At 48.1% G+C, this 25,827-nt stretch overlaps 1 protein-coding gene across 8 annotated transcripts in view; it reads right to left on the bottom strand.

Annotated features, from left to right (window-relative positions):
• Positions 1 to 25,827, bottom strand: part of LOC126995798 (solute carrier family 49 member 4 homolog) — a 40,985-nt gene that overhangs the window by 5,617 nt on the left and 9,541 nt on the right. For 5 of the 8 annotated variants that reach the window (XM_050855640.1, XM_050855643.1, XM_050855641.1 and 2 more), the window contains 9 exons: positions 18,081 to 18,221; positions 16,674 to 16,879; positions 15,789 to 16,045; positions 14,661 to 14,773; positions 9,806 to 9,946; positions 8,005 to 8,134; positions 3,143 to 3,251; positions 1,134 to 1,320; positions 372 to 554 (listed from right to left, as the gene is read on the bottom strand). In XM_050855640.1, coding sequence (XP_050711597.1) covers positions 372 to 554; positions 1,134 to 1,320; positions 3,143 to 3,251; positions 8,005 to 8,134; positions 9,806 to 9,946; positions 14,661 to 14,773; positions 15,789 to 16,045; positions 16,674 to 16,879; positions 18,081 to 18,221 — 1,467 coding nt within the window. The remainder of the gene's footprint in view (positions 1 to 371; positions 555 to 1,133; positions 1,321 to 3,142; positions 3,252 to 8,004; positions 8,135 to 9,805; positions 9,947 to 14,660; positions 14,774 to 15,788; positions 16,046 to 16,673; positions 16,880 to 18,080; positions 18,222 to 25,827) is intronic. The other 3 variants (XM_050855646.1, XM_050855647.1, XM_050855642.1) reach the window with 2 other exon arrangements.

Below are 25,827 nucleotides of genomic sequence, written 5' to 3'. Positions count from 1 at the left end.
GGGGACAAGCAGGTCACCCACTGGTAGCCTGGTGGGGGGGGTAAGATGAGCACAGATAATGAGTGGAGGGGACAAGCAGGTCACTCACTGGTAGCCTGGTGGGGGGGGGGGGGGGTAAGATGAGCACAGATAATGAGTGGAGGGGACAAACAGGTCACCCACTGGTAGCCTGGTGGGGGGGGTAAGATGAGCACAGATAATGAGTGGAGGGGACAAACAGGTCACCCACTGGTAGCCTGGTGGGGGGGGTAAGATGAGCACAGATAATGAGTGGAGGGGACAAGCAGGTCACCCACTGGTAGCCTTGTAAAGAAAGATAAATATAAATCATTCACCCTCCCACTTCCTCTCCTCCCCACCCCCACACTTACTCTCAAAGGGGATGAAGAAGAGGAAGAGGAAGCAGAGTCCGACAAAGTTGTTGGCGCCGGTCATGATGCCGCCCACCATCACCTCCGAGCAGGGGTAGGCGCTCTCCACGGCCAGCTCAAAGAACAGCGGACAGGTGCTGAAGTTGAAGGCCACGCCGCCCACCACTGTCACGTAGATCTGCCCTGGGGAGAAGAGGGGAGAGATGCTGCTGTGGGATAAACTCAATTGGAGCGTTCCACAACTCAGCCTCCCGTCTCTGATTCAGTACAGTTTGGGTGAACAAAAATCAAAATTGGGATGCATTCAGGATTAAAGGACTTTTACTGCATGTAGATAATGAGGAGTGACAATGTAAACTGCTATGTTGGTCATATCTAAATATAGAAAGACTAAAGAACGGGGAAATCTATGCATAAAGTTGCTTCCAACCCCTGACAAAACATTACTGAAGTGTCCTTAAACACAACACAGAGAAAACTGTTTGGCCCGTCGCAGGAACCACCAAAATAACTTAGGGTGTGGCCACACTGCATGCGGTTTGCTGGGAGGGTATAGGGTAGTGGGTTGCCTAGCGGGTCAGCGGGAAGAACAAACACATGTTATCTAATACAAGCGGCCATACCAGACGCGGGTAGCGGGTTCCCTCCAAGCTTACCCACTCGTATTAGATAACATGTGTTTGTTCTTGCCGCTGACCTGCTTGGTAACCCGCTACCCTCTACCCTCCCAGGAAACCACATGCAGTGTGGCCGCACTCTTACAGATGGAGACGGGTATGGAGCCCCAGGTGAGGAGGAAGAACCAGTAGAAGAGGGCGATGTTGACGGCCAGGAAGATGAGGAGCGTCAGCTTGATGTAGCCATACATCAAGTCCGTCAACCGCCCCACCACCAGCGCCAGCAGACCAGACGACAAGGTGGTTGACAAACCCACCCACATGGCATCATTCTGAGGGCAAGGAGTGGAGTGGTGGAGTGATGGGCAGGGGGAGGAGGAGGAGGAATGGGGACAGGGAAGTGGAGTGATATGGAAGAGGAGGAGGAATGGGCACAGGGAAGTGGAGTGATATGGAAGAGGAGGAGGAATGGGCACAGGGAAGTGGAGTGATATGGAAGAGGAGGAGGAATGGGCACAGGGAAGTGGAGTGATATGGAGGAGGAGGAGGAATGGACAGGGAAGTGGAGCAAGAAGAGGAGGAGGAATGGACACAGGGAAGTGGAGCAATATGGAAGAGGAGGAGGAATGGACACAGGGAAGTGGAGCAATATGGAAGAGGAGGAGGAATGGACACAGGGAAGTGGAGCAATATGGAAGAGGAGGAGGAATGGGCACAGGGAAGTGGAGCAATATGGAAGAGGAGGAGGAATGGACACAGGGAAGTGGAGCAATATGGAAGAGGAGGAGGAATGGACACAGGGAAGTGGAGCAATATGGAAGAGGAGGAGGAATGGACACAGGGAAGTGGAGCAATATGGAAGAGGAGGAGGAATGGGCACAGGGAAGTGGAGCAATATGGAAGAGGAGGAGGAATGGACACAGGGAAGTGGAGCAATATGGAAGAGGAGGAGGAATGGACACAGGGAAGTGGAGCAATATGGAAGAGGAGGAGGAATGGACACAGGGAAGTGGAGCAATATGGAAGAGGAGGAGGAATGGACACAGGGAAGTGGAGCAATATGGAAGAGGAGGAGGAATGGACACAGGGAAGTGGAGCAATATGGAAGAGGAGGAGGAATGGACACAGGGAAGTGGAGCAATATGGAAGAGGAGGAGGAATGGACACAGGGAAGTGGAGCAATATGGAAGAGGAGGAGGAATGGGCACAGGAAGTGGAGCAATATGGAAGAGGAGGAGGAATGGACACAGGGAAGTGGAGCAATATGGAAGAGGAGGAGGAATGGACACAGGAAGTGGAGCAATATGGAAGAGGAGGAGGAATGGACACAGGGAAGTGGAGCAATATGGAAGAGGAGGAGGAATGGGCACAGGGAAGTGGAGCAATATGGAAGAGGAGGAGGAATGGACACAGGGAAGTGGAGCAATATGGAAGAGGAGGAGGAATGGACACAGGGAAGTGGAGCAATATGGAAGAGGAGGAGGAATGGACACAGGGAAGTGGAGCAATATGGAAGAGGAGGAGGAATGGACACAGGGAAGTGGAGCAATATGGAAGAGGAGGAGGAATGGGGACAGGGAAGTGGAGCAATATGGAAGAGGAGGAGGAATGGGCACAGGGAAGTGGAGCAATATGGCGGAGGAGGAGGAATGGACACAGGGAAGTGGAGCAATATGGAAGAGGAGGAGGAATGGACACAGGGAAGTGGAGCAATATGGAGGAGGAGTGATGGGCGGAGGAGGACAGAAATGACTAGCTGAAGAGGGAGAGGAGGAGGAGGAGGAAGAGGAGGAGGAATGGACACAGGGAAGTGGAGCGATATGGAGGAGGAGTGATGGGCAGAGGAGGACAGAAATGACTAGCTGAAGAGGGAGAGGAGGAGGAGGAGGAGGAGGAGGAGGAATGGACACAGAACAATAAAAAAAAATGCAAAATAACAATGTGTGTGTGTGTGTGTGTGTGTGTGTGTGTGTGATGGTAAAAGCAAGGTGACAACAGGTGAGTGTAGTGTGTGCATGCATGGGTGTAGCTGAGAGGCACGCTGCGACAAGCAGGGAATGCCGAGGAACTCTCCAGACTCCTTGGTGGCCATGTAGTGTGTGTGTTGTGTTGTTTTTTGCGTCCTGCTCAGCACACTGCCATGGCCCAGCTCACCTGTGTCATGCCCAGCTCATACAGGGAGAAGTTGAGGACGCTGGTCCAGGCTGACGGCACCCCAAGACACAGGCTGTAGGACAGCGTCACCAGCAGGAGCTCACGGTTCCTGCAGGCAAGAGTAACAAAGAGGACTGAAGAGCCAGGCCACAAAATGATCAACACACCTCTATAAGATGCTCCTTGCCTCGCTGAACGCTGGGCAATACCGCTGACACAACACTGACCCTCGCTGAAACTCTTTACCGGGTGTCAACAGCAGTGAGTGGAAGTGTGTGCGGGGCTTGACCCGTGAGTGGCGTCCAGTATTAAACCTGCTGATTGCTGGCGGGCAATGCCGATGGTTACAGTTTGCTCTCCTGTTTCCTTTCTACATGTCACTTTTGAATGATGGCCAGTAATAACCATTTTTCAGGAGGTGCCACGTGTGGGCTGACTGGCCATGCAGCCTCTTGCTGTATCCTAGCCTTGTGTGTTCTACCTCAGCCACACCCTCACCAAGCTGCACCCTCCCTCCCCACAGCCACACCCTCACCAAGCTGCACCCTCCCTCCCCACAGCCACACCCTCACCAAGCTGCACCTTCCCCCCACAGCCACACCCTCACCAAGCTGCACCTTCCCTCCCCACAGCCACACCCTCACCAAGCTGCACCTTCCCCCCACAGCCACACCCTCACCAAGCTGCACCTTCCCCCCACAGCCACACCCTCACCAAGCTGCACCTTCCCCCCACAGCCACACCCTCACCAAGCTGCACCCTCCCTCCCCACAGCCACACCCTCACCAAGCTGCACCTTCCCCCACAGCCACACCCGCCCTCCCACAGCCACACCCTCACCAAGCTGCACCTTCCCCCCACAGCCACACCCTCACCAAGCTGCACCCTCCCTCCCCACAGCCACACCCTCACCAAGCTGCACCTTCCCCCCACAGCCACACCCTCCCTCCCCACAGCCACACCCTCACCAAGCTGCACCCTCCCTCCCCACAGCCACACCCTCACCAAGCTGCACCCTCCCTCCCCACAGCCACACCCTCACCAAACTGCACCCTCCCTCCCCACAGCCACACCCTCACCAAGCTGCACCTTCCCCCCACAGCCACACCCTCCCTCCCCACAGCCACACCCTCACCAAGCTGCACCTTCCCCCCACAGCCACACCCTCACCAAGCTGCACCTTCCCTCCCCACAGCCACACCCTCACCAAGCTGCACCTTCCCCCCACAGCCACACCCTCACCAAGCTGCACCCTCCCTCCCCACAGCCGCACCCTCACCAAGCTGCACCCTCCCTCCCCACAGCCACACCCTCACCAAGCTGCACCCTCCCTCCCCACAGCCACACCCTCACCAAGCTGCACCCTCCCTCCCCACACCCACACCCACCCCCCGCAGCCCGATCCCCCTACAGCCACACCCTCACCAAGCTGCACCTTCCCCCCACAGCCACACCCTCACCAAGCTGCCCTTCCCCCACAGCCACACCCTCACCAAGCTGCACCTTCCCCACAGCCACACACTCACCAAGCTGTACCCTCCTCCCCACAGCCACACCTCACCAAGCTGCACCTTCCCCACAGCCACACCCTCACCAAGCTGCACCTTCCCCACAGCCACACCTCACCAAGCTGCACCTTCCCCCCACAGCCACACCCTCACCAAGCTGCACCTTCCCACCACAGCCACACCCGCACCCAGCTGCACCCTCCCTCCCCACAGCCACACCCTCACCAAGCTGCACTTTCCCCCCACAGCCACACCCTCCCTCCCCACAGCCACACCCTCACCAAGCTGCACCCTCCCTCCCCACAGCCACACCCTCACCAAGCTGCACCTTCCCCCTACAGCCACACCCTCACCAAGCTGCACCTTCCCCCCACAGCCACACCCTCACCAAGCTGCACCCTCCCTCCCCACAGCCACACCCTCACCAAGCAGCACCTCCTCCCACAGCCACACCCCTCACCAAGCTGCACCTCCCTCCCACAGCCACACCCTCACCAAGCTGCACCCTCCCTCCCCACAGCCACACCCTCACCAAGCTGCACCCTCCCTCCCACAGCCACACCCTCACCAAGCTGCACCGTCCCCCCACAGCCACACCCTCACCAAGCTGCACCTTCCTCCCACAGCCACACCCTCACCAAGCTGCACCCTCCCTCCCACAGCCACACCCTCACCAAGCTGCACCCTCCCTCCCACAGCCACACCCTCCCCACGTTTCACCTTCCCGCCCCATCCTGAACCGACCCCCCCACAGCCACACCCTCACCAAGCTGCACCTTCCCCCCACAGCCACACCTCACCAAGCTGCACCTTCCCCACAGCCACACCTCACCAAGCTGCACCCTCCTCCCCACAGCCACACCCTCACCAAGTTGCACCTTCCCCACAGCCACACCCTTCCCCCCACAGCCACACCCTCACCAAGCTGCACCTTCCCCCCACAGCCACACCCTCACCAAGCTGCACCTTCCCCCCACAGCCACACCCTCCCTCCCCACAGCCACACCCTCACCAAGCTGCACCTTCCCTCCCCACAGCCACACCCTCACCAAGCTGCACCCTCCCTCCCCACAGCCACACCCTCACCAAGCTGCACCCTCCCCACAGCCACACCCTCACCAAGCTGCACCCTCCTCCCACAGCCTCACCCTCACCAAGCTGCACCTTCTCCCCACAGCCACACCCTCACCAAGCTGCACCTCCTCCCACAGCCACACCTCACCAAGCTGCACCCTCCCTCCCACAGCCACACCCTCACCAAGCTGCACCTTCCCCCCACAGCCACACCCTCACAAAGCTGCACCATCCCCCAACAGCCACACCCTCACCAAGCTGCACCTCCCCCACAGCCTCACCCTCACCAAGCTGCACCCTCCCTCCCCACAGCCTCACCCTCACCCAGCTGCACCTCCTCCCCACAGCCACACCCTCACCAAGCTGCACCTCCCTCCCCACAGCCACCCTCACCAAGCTGCACCCTCCTCCCCACAGCCACACCCTCACAAAGCTGCACCTCCCTCCCCACAGCCTCCCCCTCACCAAGCTGCACCCTCCCTCCCACAGCCACACCCTCACCAACCTGCACCTCCTCCCACAGCCACACCCTCACCAAGCTGCACCTCCTCCCACAGCCACACCCTCACCAAGCTGCACCTTCCCCACAGCCTTACCCTCCTCCCCACAGCCACACCCTCACCAAGCTGCACCTTCCTCCCCACAGCCACACCTCACCAAGCTGCACCTTCCCTCCCCACAGCCACACCCTCACCAAGCTGCACCTTCCCTCCCCACAGCCACACCCTCACCCAGCTGCACCCTACCTCCCCACAGCCACACCCTCCCTCCCCACAGCCACACCTCACCAAGCTGCACCCTCCCCCACAGCCACATCCTCACCAAGCTGCACCTTCCCCACAGCCACACCCTCCTCCCCACAGCCACACCCTCACCAATCTGCACCCTCCCTCCCCACAGCCACACCTCACCAAGCTGCACTCTCCCTCCCCACAGCCACACCCTCACCAATCTGCACCCTCCCCCCACAGCCACACCCTCACCAAGCTGCACCCTCCCCCCACAGCCTCACCCACACCAAGCTGCCCCCTCCCACCCCACAGCCGCACCCCCACCAAGCTGCACCCTCCTCCCCACAGCCACACCTCACCAAGCTGCACCCTCCTTCCCACAGCCACACCCTCACCAAGCTGCACCTTCCCCACAGCCTCACCTCACCAAGCTGCACCTTCCCCACAGCCACACCTCACCAAGCTGCACCTCCCCCACAGCCTCACCCTCACCAAGCTGCACCCTCCCTCCCCACAGCCTCACCCCTCACCAAGCTGCACCTCCCTCACCAAGCTGCACCTTCCCCCCACAGCCGCACCCTCACCAAGCTGCACCTTCCCCCTACAGCCACACCCTCACCAAGCTGCACCCTCCCTCACCAAGCTGCACCCTCCCTCCCCACAGCCGCACCCTCACCAAGCTGCACCCTCCCTCCCACAGCCACACCCTCACCAAGCTGCACCCTCCCTCCCCACAGCCTCACCCTCACCAAGCAGCACCGTCCCCCCACAGCCACCCCCTCACCAAGCTGCACCTCCTCCCCACACCCACACCCTCACCAAGCTGCACCCTCCTCCCCACAGCCGCACCTCACCAAGCGGCACGCTCCCCCCACAGCCTCACCCTCACCAAGCTGCACCCTCCCTCCCCACAGCCGCACCCTCACCAAGCTGCACCCTCCTCCCACAGCCACACCCTCACCAAGCTGCACCTCCTCCCCACAGCCACACCCTCACCAAGCTGCACCTTCCCCCCACACCCACACCTCACCAAGCTGCACCTTCCCCCACAGCCTCACACCTCACCAAGCTGCACCTTCCCCACAGCCACACCCTCACCAAGCTGCACCTTCCCCCTACAGCCACACCCTCACCAAGCTGCACCATCCCCCCACAGCCACACCCTCACCAAGCTGCACCTTCCCCCCACAGCCTCACCCTCACCAAGCTGCACCTTCCCCCCACAGCCACACCCTCACCAAGCTGCACCTTCCCCCCACAGCCGCACCCTCACCAAGCTGCACCTTCCCCCTACAGCCACACCCTCACCAAGCTGCACCTTCCCCCCACAGCCACACCCTCACCAAGCTGCACCCTCCCTCCCCACAGCCACACCCTCACCAAGCTGCACCTTCCCCCCACAGCCACACCCTCACCAAGCTGCACCTTCCCCCCACAGCCTCACCCTCACCAAGCTGCACCTTCCCCCCACAGCCACACCCTCACCAAGCTGCACCTTCCCCCCACAGCCACACCCTCACCAAGCTGCACCTTCCCCCCACAGCCTCACCTGGCCATCATCTTCACACCCGCCCTGAAGTCCAGCCTCTCCACGTGGGATGTGAGGGAAGGGGGCGTGGGAGGCTTGGCAGGGAAGTACAGGTACACCGCCACAAGAATCGCCACACCCACGACCGCCCCTGCCGGGAAGGACGGAGTGAGTGAGTGTGTGTGTGTGTGTGTGTGTGTGTGTGTGTGTGTGTGTACCTACAGTCAGCCCTTGGTTTACAAGTGCCTAAGTTTACAAGTGATTTGATTTACGAGCAAAAAAGTACCACAAAAATGCCTTGGATTACGATCGGTGACTTGGTATACGAGCATCCTGTTACATTTTTTTTTTTTTTATTTGTCGCCATCCCATGGGTGGGGACACAGGCTATATGCAGGCCGTCAGGGTCAAGCGCGTACGTTCCTTTGAGGAGGGACCACAAACCCTTGCCAGGTGATGGCTAATAATAATTATTATTATTATTATTATTATTATTATTATTATTATTATTATTATTATTATTATTATTATTATTATTATTATTATTACTATTATTAATTCTGTTATTAAGAATTATAATATTTCATTTTTGGGGGGGGGCACATGACCAGGTGCCCCCCCCCCTGGATCCGCCACCAGGTTATCGAGTGGATGGAGGATTACTTAACAGGAAGAGAAATGATAACAGTGATTAGAGAAGAGAAATCAAATTGGAGGAGAGCAGAGAGTGGAGTTCCCCAAGGCTCAGCTCTGGCACCAATAATGTTCATAATATATATAAATGATATGCCGAAGGGTATAAAAAGTTATATGAGCCTTTTTGCAGACGATGCAAAGTTAATAAGAAAAGTGAGGCCGGAGGAAGACTGTGAAGAGCTGCAAAAAGACCTGGACAGAGTGTACAGATGGAGCCAGTTATGGGAGGTGGAATTTAATGCAAACAAATGCCATGTTATGGAAATGAGGAAAAGTAAAAAAAGACCCAGGAAAACAGGATGGGAGAAGAAAACTTAAAGGTGGTACATGAAGAAAAGATTTGGGAGTAACGATGCAAGACACACTATCCCCAGAAAAGCACATAAACAAGCTGTTTGGAGAAACCTACAGGATGATGCAAAATATAAGGGTACCATTCCATTATGTGGACAAGGAAATGATGAGGAAAATAATAACAACACTGATAAGACCAAAACTTGAATATGCTGCAGTTGTGTGGTCGCCTCACAAAAAGAAGGATATCAGAAAGTTGGAAAGGATACAGAGAATTGCAACTAAAATGGTCCCAGAACTCTCGAATGTGACGTATGAAGACAGATTGAAGGAGATGGACTTGACGACACTGGAACAAAGAAGGGAGAGAGGAGATCTGATCACGCTGTATAAGTTGGTAAATAAGTTTGATGAGGTGGATAGAGATGATCTCTTCTCTACTGTGAGAATGCGGGGGCTGAGAGGACATGGAAAGAAACTTAATAAAGGAACCTGTCTGAGTGACTTGAAAAGTATAGTTTTCCACATAGAAGTGTTAACACATGGAACATCTTGCGGGAAGAGGTGGTGGAGGCGAGCAGTGTCCAGCAAGTGAAGGAAAGGCTGGATGAATGTAGATACGGAGACGGGACTATTAGTGCTTAGCTCGGGCCCGGTAGACTAGTAAATACAAATAGGTAAACACACACACACACACACACACACACACACACACACACACACACACACACACACACAGGTAAATTAGTAAAGTTTTGTTAATAATTTGGCATACAAAAAACACTTCACACACACTGCAGCCAAACTGTGTAAAAGTGAAAGCCTCCCTCACAGATATACATGAGCAAGTTGACGTCTGACTGTATCTCCTGCACCTCCTCAGGCCCGGGGTGCGGCGAGGATGGCTCTTTCACCAGCAGCGGCTCCAGGTAGCTGCCGGAGTTCCCCAGGACATTGCACATCTGGGCGAAGGCTGCCAAAAGGTGCAAGGATGAGCAAGGGAGTGTGAACGCTCTGCTAGAAAGTAAACAAATACAAACGTGAACACAGGCTTACACTAACACACAACAGACTCAGATGCAGCCTGACCAAAGCCACACACCAGCACACTACTGAGCCTGGCACACTAGGAGTCTGAAGAGGCCAAACCTTCCAGCACTTGAGCACAGGGGAGCCGGGACTGACCTAGTCATGAAGGACAAAGGAACGAGGCGCTGGGAAGAGTCAACAGAGATTTTCTGATATTATAAGTGTGGAAGAGCAAGAGGACACAAGTTCAGAACAAAAAAAATACTAGCTCTAAAAACAGTAAAGAAATTCATGAACTGGATTAAAGATTACTTGATGAACAGAGGAATAAGAACGGTGGTGAGGGACGAAAAGTCAGAGTGGAGAACAGCGATGAGTGGGGTGCCACGGGGCTCGGTGCCGGCACCAATAATGTTCTTGTTGTACATTACTAATATGCCAGAGGAAGTGTCAAGCTATATGAGTATGTCTGCAGATGATACCAAGCTCCTGAGTAGGATATAGGAAGAAGAAGATCGTGAGAGGCCACAAAATGACGTAAATGAGATACATGGATGGAGTAAGCAGTGGGAAGTGGAATTCAACACAGAAATGTCATAGAATAAAAATGGGAAAGAGTAAGAACAGACCCACGGAAACATAGCAGATATGGAGGCAGTAAACAACAACAGGGACCTTGGGTGATTGTTCAAGACACTCTGACCCCTGATAAGCACTTAAATACAATATCTGGAGACATAACTTGTTGCAAAATATTAGAATGGCGTATCATTATATGGATAAGGACATGATGAAAAAAAAATCATAACGGCAATGATAAGACCAAGATTGGAGTATGCAGCGTTGGTTTGGTCCCCCACAGGGAAAATATATAAGGAGGCTGGAAGGGATACAGAGGACAGCGACCAACATTGTACCGGAGCTGTCAAGCCTGCTGAATGAGAACAGACTGGAGGAAATGGAACTGACAACGCTTGAGGAGGGGAGGTGAAGAGGAGACTTTATAGCTTCGAATAAAATTTAATCTACTAGTGGATCAGACAAACTGGATAGAAGTGACCTGGTTGTGACAGAGGGGGGAGGAGGGGGCTGAGAGGACACAGTAAGGAGCTGAAAAAGGGAACATGTCTGAAGGATAAAAAGAAGTACAGTTTCCCAGACAGGAGTGTGGAATGGTCTAAGGGAAGAGACTGTGGAGGTGGGGAGTGTCCAGCAAATGAAGGAGAGCTTGGACAAATATAGACAAGGAGACAGGACTATCCCAGCTTAACTCAGGCCCTGGGGCAAGATTCTCGAAGGTTACGTTGACGTAAGCCTGCGTTGTCGTAGCTTAAGTAGTCCTTATGATCACGTAGGGAGGCTAATTCTCAAAGGAGATTGCAGCCCTGCAGGCCGCAGCTGATTGGTGGAAGACTCGGGGAGCTGCGACGTGACGTCATCACAGTCACCAGCAAATCACAGTCGCTTCTTGAGGTGAGCCAGCCAATCACGAGCCACACCTCACGCCCCGCCGCGGCGATGAGTCATCCTCCCTCTCCACCCAGTGACTGCCTCAACGAGAGTTTCTACACACTCGTTAAATAGAAGACTATTCAGCGCCCCCTCGGAGCAGATCAAAGAAAACTGCACACGTGACACTAGTCAATGTAATGCAAATAAAAAAGCCTTTTTGCAGAAATCGGGAGGCAATGGGATATAATTATATATGTAATAAATCATTCAGAGTGACACACGGCCAACTCCCCTGTAATACTCTGATAGTTTGTTGCTTCACATAACACTGAATGACTAATCTAACACTTCTCATCTGTCACCGTTCTCTTACACTTTATCCAGGCTTCTCGGAGCACAATCACTGAGCCACGGGAAGCAGTGGCAGCAGTCTGGCCAGCTGTGACTCCAGTATTTTGAGGGAAGTGTTGCCTCTGTAGCGGCACCGCACACAAAAGTTGTTAAACAAATACCTCTGCTGTTGATTGCTCACTTTGATAGATAGATTTACTTATTGAACACATGTTCTTCCCATTTTCATGTTAGGAAACACTAATTATAATGCATTCCATGTAAATCAGAGACCTCGTAAGGCTTACGTCTGAACCCGACCCACTTTTAACTTATGTGCACAGTTACAACCACGTAGCGCTTTGAGAATTGCGGCGGAGGCACTGCGTGGTCGTAGGTGTGGCTTAAGAGCATGTAAGAGTTTCATGAATCTCACCCCTGGAAACCATAAAGCCCTTGACTGCGTATTTCCTACCAGAAGACATCACCAAGCTACAGGAATGGAAGAAAAAGTGGCTGCTGGGGAAATCCAGCATACCAATACTACATGGGAAACACTCCAATATCCACCACAGAGGCAGAGAAAGACCTGGGACTGTACATTACCAGGCTATCAGTGAAGGCAGAACCCCTGACAATTGCAGTGGATGGGTGAATAGATAAACACACACACACACACACACACACACCGCAATTCTCAAAGCACTATGTGATCGTAACTGTGCACATAAGTTAAAAGATTACGTTGGACTCAAGACTTCCTTCACTGGGGTAGACTGGAGTGATATGAAGAGGAGTACTAACACTCAAAAGAAATATGACTTTTTTATGAATGATTACAACAGAGGAATAGAGATATATGTTCCATAATACACAGCAAAAATTAAAGGAGAAAAAACATGGTTTGGATGGAGGTGTGAAACAGCAAAACAAAACATAAATAAGGCATGGAGGAATTTAAAGAAAAGACCAAATAAGAATAACAGAGACAAATATAAAAAAGCAAGAAATGAATATGTGAAAATAAGGAGAGAAGAGGAAGCTAAATTTGAAAAAAGAATAGTTTTTAGTTGTAAGGAAGAACTAAAAATGTTTTACAAATTCATTAACGGGAAGCTAAAAAGAAATGAAGGAGTGGAAAGGCTAAGAGAAATAAATGTATTCTACGAAAAGGACAAGGAAATGCAGAAATATTAAATAAATTTTTTCATAGAGTGTTTACGAAAGAGACCGACTTTGACTGGGGCTCAAAAATTGTAATGAAGAGAAACTAAATCTTGTAAAGGCTGAGAAAGGGGAACTGTTGCAGCTGATGAAAACCTTAGAGGGAAGGAAAGCTGTGCGACTGGATGACATCTCCGGTCAAGTGCTAAAAGTGTAGAAATGAATTATTGGAGCCACTTTCTGACATAATAGCATGCTCTATAAATACAGGAAAAGTGCCCTTAGAGTGGAAGAGAGCAAACATTGTACCAATTTACAAAAGTGGAGATAAAACTGAACCACTAAATTATAGACCAGTTTCTTTGACAAGTGTAATGTGCAAGATTTGTGAAAGTATTATAAAAAACAATGGGTTGAACATTTAGAAAAGGGAAACATGATAAATGAAGGACAGTTTGGATTTGGAAAGGGGAAATCATGTGTCACCAACTTACCATGTTTCTACTCAAGAGCAACAGACGTGGTGCAAGAGAGAGAAGGATGGGCCGATTGTGTATATCTCGATTTGAAAAAAGCTTTTGACAAGGTTCCGCACAAAAGGTTAATCTGGAAACTACAGCAGTGGGGAGGAATGAGTGGAAAGGTTATCGAGTGGATGAAGGATTACTTGACAGGAAGAGAAATCAAATTGGAGGAGAGCAGAGAGTGGAGTTCCTCAAGGTTCAGTTCTGGCACCAATAATGTTCATAATATATATAAATGATATGCCGAAGGGTATAAAAAGTTATATGAGCCTTTTTGCAGACGATGCAGTTAATAAGAAAAGTGAGGACGGAGGAAGACTGTGAAGAGCTGCAAAAAGACCTGGACAGAGTGTACAGATGGAGCCAGTTATGGGAGGTGGAATTTAATGCAAACAAATGCCATGTTATGGAAATGAGGAAAAGTAAAAAAAGACCCAGGAAAACATACAGGATGGGAGAAGAAAACTTAAAGGTGGTACATGAAGAAAAGATTTGGGAGTAACGATGCAAGACACACTATCCCCAGAAAAGCACATAAACAAGCTGTTTGGAGAAACCTACAGGATGATGCAAAATATAAGGGTACCATTCCATTATATGGACAAGGAAATGATGAGGAAAATAATAACATCACTGATAAGACCAAAACTTGAATATGCTGCAGTTGTGTGGTCGCCTCACAAAAAGAAGGATATCAGAAAGTTGGAAAGGATACAGAGAATTGCAACTAAAATGGTCCTAGAACTCTCGAATGTGACGTATGAAGACAGATTGAAGGAGATGGACTTGACGACACTGGAACAAAGAAGGGAGAGAGGAGATCTGATCACACTGTTTAAGTCGGTAAATAAGTTTGATGAAGTGGATAGAGATGATCTCTTCTCTACTGTGAGAATGCGGGGGCTGAGAGGACATGGAAAGAAACTTAATAAAGGAACCTGTCTGAGTGACTTGAAAAAGTATAGTTTTCCACATAGAAGTGTTAACACATGGAACAGCTTGCGGGAAGAGGTGGTGGAGGCGAGCAGTGTCCAGCAAATGAAGGAAAGGCTGGATGAATGTAGATACGGAGACGGGACTCTTAGAGCTTAGCTCGGGCCACCTAGACTACAAAGAGGTAAATACAAATAGGTAAATACACACACACACACACACACACACACACACACACCAGGTGAACAAGTGTACCTGTGGCAGTGGTTCGCTGTTTAGGGGGGAACCAGACAGCAGCGATCAAGGGGGGAGCTGCCATGATGAGGGTGCCCGCTGTGCCCACCAGAATGGCACACACATGGCACATCCTGGAAGAGAGAGGGGGCAGGTGTAAGGGGGCATAGCCAGAAGAGGTGAGCAGGGCATGGAGTGTGAGGTGGTGGGTGTGGGGGAGGGCTAGGTTAGGTTAGGTAAAGGTGAAGGGCTTGGAGAAAAGAGAGGAGAATGTGACTTTAAGAAGAGAGGTGAATGGGTTGGAAGGGGCGAGGGGAGAGATGGGCTGATGGAGCACACACACACACACACACACACACACACACACACGCACAGAGTAAAGAAAGTGTCATTGTCTGAGATCAGTATCGGCAGTACCCTCAGCACCACACACACACACACACACACACACACACACACACACACACACACCGGAAACTCTGAGAGAACATACTTATGAAGAAAGACTGGAGAAATTGGGACTAATAACACTGGAAAGAAGACGAGAGAGAGGGGACCTAATAGCATTGCACAGGATACAAGAGGGATTGGAGAAATTGGACAGGGAAGACTTAGGGCCGCCTTCAGTCGTTTTGTTTATTTTGATCGTTACCAATGGCGCCGATCGACGCTATAGTTTTCCACGTGAAACTGGCCTATGGGGTAGTGGCGGCTGCAGAGGAAGCGAGAGGTGTTGAGAGCGTGTGGTAAGGTGCGGGGCTAGGCTAACCCCGCAGCCGCCACTACCCCATCAGCCAGTTTTACGTGGAAATACTATAGCAGCGATAACAACCATTGGTAACGATCAAAACAAACAAAATGACTGTGAAAGCGGCCCTTAGTGGTATGTGACAGGAATGTGACAAGAGGGAACAGTAAGAAATTGAAGAAGAGTGACTGTAGCAGAGACACCAAGAAATACAGTTTTTCATACAGAAGCACAACAACATGGAACGAACTTGACGAGGAGACTGTGTGCGCAAAAACGATTCATGAATTTAAACCCAAACTGGATAATAAGCGTTATGGAGACTTGGACAGCAGGAGCCTAGTACAGCTCTTTTCCTGTACTTCACAACTAGGTAAACACACACACACACACACACTCACACAGTAAAGAAGGTGACATTGTCTGAGAACAGTATAGGCAGCACCCTCAGCACCACGCCGGCAGCCACGAGGGTGCAGCACACCAGCACCCCCACACGCAGGCCGCGGGTGCTCATAATCCAGCACATGGGCGCCACAAACACCACAAAGGTGATGGTGCCCCAGTTCCCCATCATGGCCACCGTGTCGCTGCCCCACCCGGGATAGGCCGCGTCCATGCTGGCACTGAGCGGCCCCCACGTGTTCCACATCAGGCACTGGGGAGGAGGGGAGGAGGTGAGATGGGGAGAAGGAGGAGTTGTGGGGAGGATAGGGGAGGATGGGAGGCAGAGTGTAAGGAGAATATAACATGGGGAGGATAAGGGGAGGATGGGAGGCAGAGTGTGGGGAGAATATAACATGGGGAGGATAAGGGGAGGGCAGAGTGAGGGGAGAACATAACATGGGGAGGATAAGGGGAGGATGGGAGGCAGAGTGTGGGGAGAATATAACATGGGGAGGATAAGGGGAGTGCAGAGTGAGGGGAGAACATAACATGGGGAGGATAAGGGGAGGGCAGAGTGAGGGGAGAACATAACATGGGGAGGATAAGGGGAGGGCAGAGTGAGGGGAGAACATAACATGGGGAGGATAAGGGGAGGGCAGAGTGAGGGGAGAACATAACATGGGGAGGATAAGGGGAGGGCAGAGTGAGGGGAGAACATAACATGGGGAGGATAAGGGGAGGGCAGAGTGAGGGGAGAACATAACAACAGCAGCCTGGACTAATCACACGTAGGTTGTCTTGCCGTGAATAAAACATGACCCGGGACAAACGGCCTCGACTCCATCCTGTGAGTTAAGGACAGGCAGGAGTAAAGAGCAAGGGGCACACACACGCCTCACCTGGAACATGGCCAAGAAGGAGAAGCTGCCAAGGATCCAGAACCTGCGTGCGTACTTCTTGGTGGCGGCCTCCTGCGGCGGGGCAAAGGGGTCCTCCGGCCCGTACAGGGGGTGCTTCCTTGCTGGGCCTCCCCCATGGTGAGGTGTGGAGCCCCTCCCTACTAGGTATGGGCTGTTGTTGAATAACACGCCATCCACCTTGTCCTCTGTGGAGGGGAATGGTGCTGCTGGGGCTTGTTTTGCAGGGAGGAGCTACTACTGCTGCTGCTGCTGCTGCTACCCACATGCTGCCCAGGTCTTCAATCAACCCTAACTTCAGCGACTTCATTCAAGAGGAGCACCGGGGGTCAGCATGGACCAAACAAGAGCCATACATCACGGCAAACACTATAAATAAAATTCACCTGCACCACTAACAGACTGGAGCCATCTAAGAGGCCCCTCAAGCCAGTCTACCAGGGATATGGGCAGTACCTAAAATATATAAAATAAAATATAAAAAAATAAAATAAAAATAATAAAACCAGCTATTATTACTATCTATATTACTACTATTTTTAGGACAGTGGCCTTGGGTCCTACATGGGTGCAGTGCACCATGGATGATGTTTCTACAGGTTATAGAAACCTCTGCAGATTTGGGCCGCTTGTCAGCCAGGGTTTGTTGCCTATTGGGCCATTTTAACCCATAAGCGTCGGGCTAGAGGACTATTGTCGTCCTCGCACCGCGCGGGCGGTGCTGATAGATTTTGTAAAATAGGTGTCTTTCATCAATGCCCCGTGTGGCAATTTCAAACGAAAACATAATAATTTATATTGTTTTTTCATCGCCAATCCTTCCTCTCCACGATTAAATAAATTTGAAGTGTCTACGTTGCAGCACGGCATAGATATGATGTTGGGAAGAGGTGCTATTTTTGGCCAAGCCGTGCGCATCGGATGGCGGGAACTCCAGCCACCCGACGCTTTCCGCCCGAGCGGGAATTCCCGTCACCCGACGCACACGGATTAAACACTTTGCAATAAATGTCTTTAACTCGGTAGCATCGACGGGCCAAATTTGTGCCACGTTATAACCCCCCCAAAACAGATGATACATAATCTGATCACAAATGCTTTGATATATATTATGAAATGGTTTGTGTGAGGGGTGATTTTTTCTAATTTTTCTAGCTTAGAGGGACCATTAAGAAACATGATTGCTGCTGCTACCGGGTTAAAATGCTTGTCCTAAAAATGGTGCGTTTGCCTTGCAGCACACTGGACAAACACATGCTGGATGCCAGGCCACTGTGCTGCTACACCCGCTGCTGCCAATGCTCTGCTTCCCCCTGCCTGCCCTGCCTCAACACCTCCTGGGCCTGCAGTGATGGAGCCAATGACACACCCGCAGAGGGTCAGGCATACCTGTGTCCTGCGCTGAAGGTGTGACTGGGGCGGCAGGTGTGGTGGTGGCAGCGGTGGCGATGGTGGTGGGGGAGGGGTGCTGGTTGTGGGGGTGGAGGGTGGGTGAGGGGGACAACTTCTCGTGCCTCTCTGGCAAAGGCCCTGGAATGTGTACAGTGTGTTAGAACACTTTGTTGGGCCATCAAACACAGAGAACATTTTAATCTTTCTCTTGACAGCTGTTTCCTGTGTTCATACTTGGCCGCTGTTTTGGGGCTTGTCAAAAGGAAGACTTTCTGAACATCACACAGTCACACCTCAGTTTACGAGCTTAATTCATTCCAGAATTTCACTCACAAACCAAAAAGCTTGTAAACTAACACCATAATGCTGGAAACACAAAGATCGCACACTAGACCACAAGCATAAGCAGACTCAACCACGCAGGTGCTACCTCTGTAAGTGTACAACGCAAACTGAGACCCATTCCCACTGTTTTCTGCTCTGAGCGTTCTCATCTTGTGGCACACAAAGGGAACCTGCGCTCGCATCTTTGACTTGTACAAGCTGGATGCTCATATGCCAAGTCACCGCTCATAAAGCAAGGCATTTTTAGCTTTATTTTTTTTTTTTTGCTCGTACGTAAATCCAAACAATCATACAGTAAACACACGTAAACCGACGTATTACTGTATTAGAATTTATTAACAGTCATGCAGCTGGCTTGGATTTCAATTCCATTTTGGGTGGAGTTTGTTAGGAGTGTTGGATTGCCACAGCGCTAAGTCAAGAGGAGTGCATCAAGACGCCTCTCCACCTGAAACCGACCTCTCTCTTGGCCACTCCACTTTTATCATTTGCAGGAGCAGCAATTGGCGGCCTTTTTTTTTCTACATCTTTTTTTTGCCCTTGAGCTGCTTCCTTTGATGTAAAAAAAAAAATTGAAAAAAGTAAAAAAATCAACAAAAACAAAACAACAAAAAAAAAGATGAATCAGCCACAATGATGTTGGTGAAGACCGATACAATGTTTTAATAGCCAGGCATCAGGGCTCTGAGGTCACCATTCCCAGACACTTCCACCTCTCCCATTAACTACTTCCAAAGGCTGAAAAGGAGATCAACTGGGTTCTCGTGAGTGCTTCTTTAGGTTCACGGCACAGAAGAAGGATCAAACTACCGCCAGGGTCAGAAAACTACCCTTTGGAAATAGCCCCAAACTCCTAGGAAAGCCTTGTTGAATACGTGTGTGCGTGGATGCCAAAAAGATAGAGAATACAACCCTTATGTCAAATTATTTCAACATTGTATTAGTATCTGTTAACCCCTTTGATGTGGTTTTCCTACAGTCAGACCTCACCAAGCTACAGGAGTGGAACAAAAAGTGGCTGCTACAATTCAATGAAGAAAAATGTAAAGTCCTGCACCTTGGGAGGGGATATCCAGTACACCAATACCACATGGGAAACACTCCACTATCCGCCACAGAGGCAGAGAAGGACCTGGGACTGTGTGTTACCAGGATACCAGTGAAGGCGAAATCCGTGCCAATCGCAGCGGACGGGTTAAGCCATGTAGCTAGTATGGCTTTGTAATTTGATTTTCGGGATGGAGTTTGCCAGACATGTTGGATTTTTAGTATGAAGTTGAGATTTTTTTATTTTTTTTTACAGCTAAGGAAACTGCTCAAGGGCAACAAAAAAGGTGTAAAAAAAATAAATAAATAAAAAAAAATTAAAAAAAAGCCAATCGCTGTTCTCACGAAGACAAAAGTAATAAGTGGCCAACAGAGAGGTCAATTTCAGGAAGAGAGGTGTCTGATACACTCCTCTTAAAAGAGTTCAAGTCAAAGGCAGGAGAAAATATAGACGAACGAAGGCAAACTACAAACTCCATTATAAAAACTTGTATGAAGAAACTAACCACACCTTGAAAACGGGAAAAAACACAAATCAGACACATATTCTGGTTACTTTTGTTGGAGCAGCGAATGGCGGGCTTTCTTCTTGCTTTTTTATTTAATTGCCCTTGAGCTGTCGTCTCCCTTGCTGTAAAACATGAAAGAATAAAATAACTCAAGCCTAAGACTGGATCTCCTTCCTGATGTTACGTGGCGGCATTGAGGCTCAAACCACCCAGCCCTGGCACTCACTTCTATGGCTCCCTGCTCTTAGGCACTGGACCACTGCACCATATCAAGAGAGTACGCCACACTCAATATTAACCCGTCCGCTGCAACTGGCATGGATCTGGCCTTCACTGGTAGCCTGGTAACATACACTCCCAGGTCTTTCTCTGCCTATGTGGTGGATAATGGAGTGTTTCCCATGTGGTATTGGTGTGCTGGATATCCCTTCACTGGTAGCCTGGTAACATACACTCCCAGGTCTTTCTCTGCCTCTGTGGTGGATAATGGAGTGTTTCCCATGTGGTATTGGTGTGCTGGATATCCCTTCACTAGTAGCCTGGTAACATACACTCCCAGGTCTTTCTCTGCCTCTGTGGTGGATAGTGGAGTGTTTCCCATGTGGTATTGGTGTGCTGGATATCCCTTCACTGGTAGCCTGATAACATACACTCCCAAGTCTTTCTCTGCCTCTGTGGTGGATAGTGCAGTGTTTCCCATGTGGTATTGGTGTTCTAGATATCCCTTCACTGATACCCTGGTAACATACACTCCAAGGTCTTTCTCTGCATCTGTGGTGGATAGTGGAGTGTTTCCCATGTGGTATTGGTGTGCTGGATTTCCCTTCACTGGTAGCCTGGTAACATACACTCCCAAGTCTTTCTCTGCTTCTGTGGTGGATAGAGCAGTGTTTCCCATGTGGTATTGGTGTGCTAGATATCCCTTCACTGGTAGCCTGGTAACATACACTCCCAAGTCTTTCTCTGCCTCTGTGGTGGATAGTGGAGTGTTTCCCATGTGGTATTGGTGTGCTAGATATCCCTTCACTGGTAGCCTGGTAACATACACTCCCAGGTCTTTCTGTGCCTCTGTGGTGGATAGTGGAGTGTTTCCCATGTGGTATTGGTGTGCTGGATATCCCTTCACTGGTAGCCTGGTAACATACACTCCCAAGTCTTCCTCTGCCTCTGTGGTGGATAGTAGAGTGTTTCCAATGTGGTATTGGTGTGCTGGATATCCCTTCACTGGTAGCCTGGTAACATACACTCCTAGGTCTTTCTCTGCCTCTGTGGTGGGTAGTGCAGTGTTTCCCATGTGATATTGGTGTGCTGGATATCCCTTCACTGGTAGCCTGGTAACATACACTCCCGGGTCTTTCTCTGCCTCTGTGGTGGTTAGTGGAGTGTTTCCCATGTGGTAATGGTGTGCTGGATATCCCTACACTGGTAGCCTGGTAACATACACTCCCAGGTCTTTCTCTGCCTCTGTGGTGGATAGTGCAGTGTTTCACATGTGGTATTGGTGTGCTGGATATCCCTTCACTGGTAGCCTGGTAACATACACTCCCAGGTCTTTCTCTGCTTCTGTGGTGGATAGTGCAGTGTTTCCCATGTGGTACTGGTGTGCTGGATATCCCTTCACTGGTAGCCTGGTAACATATAGTCCCAGGTCTTTCTCTGCCTCTGTGGTGGATAGTGGAGTGTTTCCCATGTGGTATTAGTGAGCTGGGTATCTCCTCCCAAGGTGCAGGACTTTACATTATTCTTCATTGAATTGTAGCAGACACTTTTTGTTCCATTCCTGTAGCTTGCTGAGGTCTGACTGTTGAAAATCTGCAGTCAAGGGGTTAAGAAAAGAGTGCTCCTATTCCAAAGAATTTATATATAAAACTAATCACGGTTATGATACACGAAATGCACAAGTTGAAATACAGAACAGTTAGTATACAGAATGGTTAGTATGTTAAAGTTAGGATACAGAAGTTAGTATGCAGAAGTTAGTATGCAGAAGTTAGGATACAGAAGTTAGGACACAGAAATTAGTATAAAGAAATTGGTATACAGAAGTTAGTATACAGAAGTTAGCATACAGAAGTTAGGATACAGAAGTTAGTATACAGAAGTTACCATACAGAAGTTAGTATGCAGAAGTTAGTATACAGAAGTTGGTATGCAGAAGTTAGTATACAGAAGTTGGTATGCAGAATTTAGGATACAGAAGTTAGTATACAGAAGTTGGTATGCAGAAGTTAGTATACAGAAGTTAGTATACAGAAGTTAGTATGCAGAAGTTAGTATGCAGAAGTTAGTATACAGAAGTTAGTATGCAGAAGTTGGTATGCAGAAGTTAGTATACAGAAGTTAGTATGCAGAAGTTAGTATGCAGAAGTTAGTTTGCAGAAGTTAGTATGCAGAAGTTAGTATACAGAAGTTAGTATGCAGAAGTTAGTATGCAGAAGTTAGTATACAGAAGTTGGTATGCAGAAGTTAGTATGCAGAGGTTAGTATGCAGAGGTTAGTATACAAAAGTTAGGATACAGAAGTTAGTATGCAGAAGTTAGGATACAGAAGTTAGGATACAGAAGTTAGTATGCATAAGTTGGTATGCAGAAGTTAGGATACAGAAGTAAGTATGCAGAAGTTAGTATGCAGAAGTTAGGATACAGAAGTAAGTATACAGAAGTTAGTATGCAGAAGTTAGGATACAGAAGTAAGTATACAGAAGTTAGCATGCAGAAGTTAGTATGCCGAAGTTAGGATACAGAAGTAAGTATACAGAAGTTAGTATGCAGAAGTTAGTATGCAGAAGTTAGGAAAGTATACAGAAGTTAGTATGCAGAAGTTAGTATGCAGAAATTAGTATGCAGAAGTTAGGATACAAAAGTAAGTATACAGAAGTTAGTATGCAGAAGTTAGTATGCCGAAGTTAGGATAGAGAAGCAAGTATGCAGAAGTTAGTATGCAGAAGTTAGGATACAGAAGTAAGTATGCATAAGTTAGTATGCAGAAGTTAGTATGCAGAAATTAGGATACAGAAGTAAGTATACAGAAGTTAGTATGCAGAAGTTAGTATAAAGAACAGTTAAAATTCCAAAGTTAAAATAAAGTCAGTATACAGTACAGTTGGAATGCAGATGTTATGTATAGAAAACAGCTAGTATACAGGACATTTAGAATAAAGAACAGTTAGAATGCAGAACTTAAGAGTAAAGAACAGTTAGAATGCAGAAGTTAGTGTAAAGAACAGTTAGAATGAAGAACAGTTAGAATGCAGAAGTTAGTATAAAGAACAGTTAGAATGCAGAAGTTAGTGTAAAGAACAGTTAGAATGAAGAACAGTTAGAATGCAGAAGTTAGTGTAAAGAACAGTTAGAATGCAGAAGTTAGTATAAAGAACAGTTAGAATGCAGAAGTTAGTATAAAGAACAGTTAGAATGCAGAAGTTAGTATAAAGAACAGTTAGAATGCAGAAGTTAGTATAAAGAACAGTTAGAATGCAGAAGTTAGTATAAAGAACAGTTAGAATGCAGAAGTTAGTATAAAGAACAGTTAGAATGCAGAAGTTAGTATAAAGAACAGTTAGAATGCAGAAGTTAGTATAAAGAACAGTTAGAATGCAGAAGTTAGTATAAAGAACAGTTAGAATGCAGAAGTTAGTGTAAAGAACAGTTAGAATGCAGAAGTTAGTGTAAAGAACAGTTAGAATGCAGAAGTTAGTGTAAAGAACAGTTAGAATGCAGAAGTTAGTATAAAGAACAGTTAGAATGCAGAAGTTAGTGTAAAGAACAGTTAGAATGCAGAAGTTAGTATAAAGAACAGTTAGAATGCAGAAGTTAGTGTAAAGAACAGTTAGAATGCAGAAGTTAGTGTAAAGAACAGTTAGAATGCAGAAGTTAGTGTAAAGAACAGTGAGAATGTAGAAGTTAGTGTAAAGAACAGTTAGAATGAAGAGCAGTTAGAATGCAGAAGTTAGTGTAAAGAACAGTTAGAATGCAGAAGTTAGTGTAAAGAACAGTTAGAATGCAGAAGTTAGTGTAAAGAACAGTTAGAATGCAGAAGTTAGTGTAAAGAACAGTTAGAATGCAGAAATTAGTATAAAGAACAGTTAGAATGCAGAAGTTAGTGAAAAGAAGTTAGAATGCAGAAGTTAGTATAAAGAACAGTTAGAATGCAGACGTTAGTGTAAAGAACAGTTAGAATGCAGAAGTTAGTGTAAAGAACAGTTAGAATGCAGAAGTTTGTATAAAGAACAGTTAGAATGCAGAAGTTAGTGTAAAGAACAGTTAGAATGCAGAAGTTTGTATAAAGAACAGTTAGAATGCAGAAGTTAGTGTAAAGAACAGTTAGAATGCAGAAGTTTGTATAAAGAACAGTTAGAATGCAGAAGTTAGTATAAAGAACAGTTAGAATGCAGAAGTTAGTGTAAAGAACAGTTAGAATGCAGAAGTTTGTATAAAGAACAGTTAGAATGCAGAAGTTAGTGTAAAGAACAGTTAGAATGCAGAAGTTTGTATAAAGAACAGTTAGAATGCAGAAGTTAGTGTAAAGAACAGTTAGAATGCAGAAGTTTGTATAAAGAACAGTTAGAATGCAGAAGTTAGTGTAAAGAACAGTTAGAATGCAGAAGTTTGTATAAAGAACAGTTAGAATGCAGAAGTTAGTGAAAAGAACAGTTAGAATGCAGAAGTTTGTATAAAGAACAGTTAGAATGCGGAAGTTAGTATAAAGAACAGTTAGAATGCAGAAGTTAGTGTAAAGAACAGTTAGAATGCAGAAGTTTGTATAAAGAACAGTTACAATGCAGAAGTTAGTGTAAAGAACAGTTAGAATGCAGAAGTTTGTATAAAGAACAGATAGAATGCAGAAGTTAGTGTAAAGAACAGTTAGAATGTAGAAGTTAGAGTAAAGAACAGTTAGAATGGAGAAGTTAGTGTAAAGAACAGTTAGAATGCAGAAGTTAGTATAAAGAACAGTTAGAATGCAGAAGTTAGTATAAAGAACAGTTAGAGTGCAGAAGTTAGAGTAAAGAACAGTTAGAATGCAGAAGTTAGTATATAAAGAAGAGTTAGAATGCAGAAGTTTGTATAAAGAACAGTTAGAATGCAGAAGATAGTATAAATAACAGTTAGAATGCAGAAATTAGTGTAAAGAATAGTTAGAATAAAGAACAGTTAGAATGCAGAAGTTAGTGTAAAGAACAGTTAGAATGCAGAAGTTATTGTAAAGAACAGTTAGAATGCAGAAGTTTGTATAAAGAACAGTTAGAATGCAGAAGTTAGTGTCAAGAACAGTTAGAATGCAGAAGTTAGTGTCAAGAACAGTTAGAATGCAGAAGTTAGTGTAAAGAACAGTTAGAATGCAGAAGTTAGTATATAAAGAAGAGTTAGAATGCAGAAGTTTGTATAAAGAACAGTTAGAATGCAGAAGTTAGTGTAAAGAACAGTTAGAATGCAGAAGTTAGTATATAAAGAACAGTTAGAATGCAGAAGTTAGTATATAAAGAACAGTTAGAATGCAGAAGTTTGTATAAAGAACAGTTAGAATGCAGAAGTTAGTATAAAGAACAGTTAGAATGCAGAAATTGGTGTAAAGAACAGTTAGAATGCAGAAGTTAGTGTAAAGAACAGTTAGAATGCAGAAGTTATTGTAAAGAACAGTTAGAATGCAGAAATTAGTGTAAAGAACAGTTAGAATGCAGAAGTTAGTGTAGAGAATAGTTAGAATGAAGAACAGTTAGAATGCAGAAGTTAGAATGAAGAACGGTTAGTATGCAGAAGTTAGTGGAAAGAACAGCTAGAATGCAGAACAGCTAGTATACAGAAGTTAGAATGCAGAAGTTAGTGTAAAGAATAGTTAGAATGCAA

The sequence above is a fragment of the Eriocheir sinensis genome, chromosome 9 (genome assembly GCF_024679095.1).
Source record: "Eriocheir sinensis breed Jianghai 21 chromosome 9, ASM2467909v1, whole genome shotgun sequence".
NCBI classification, from domain to species: Eukaryota; Metazoa; Arthropoda; class Malacostraca; order Decapoda; family Varunidae; genus Eriocheir; species Eriocheir sinensis.
This window is presented reverse-complemented; position numbering and strand designations above follow the sequence as displayed.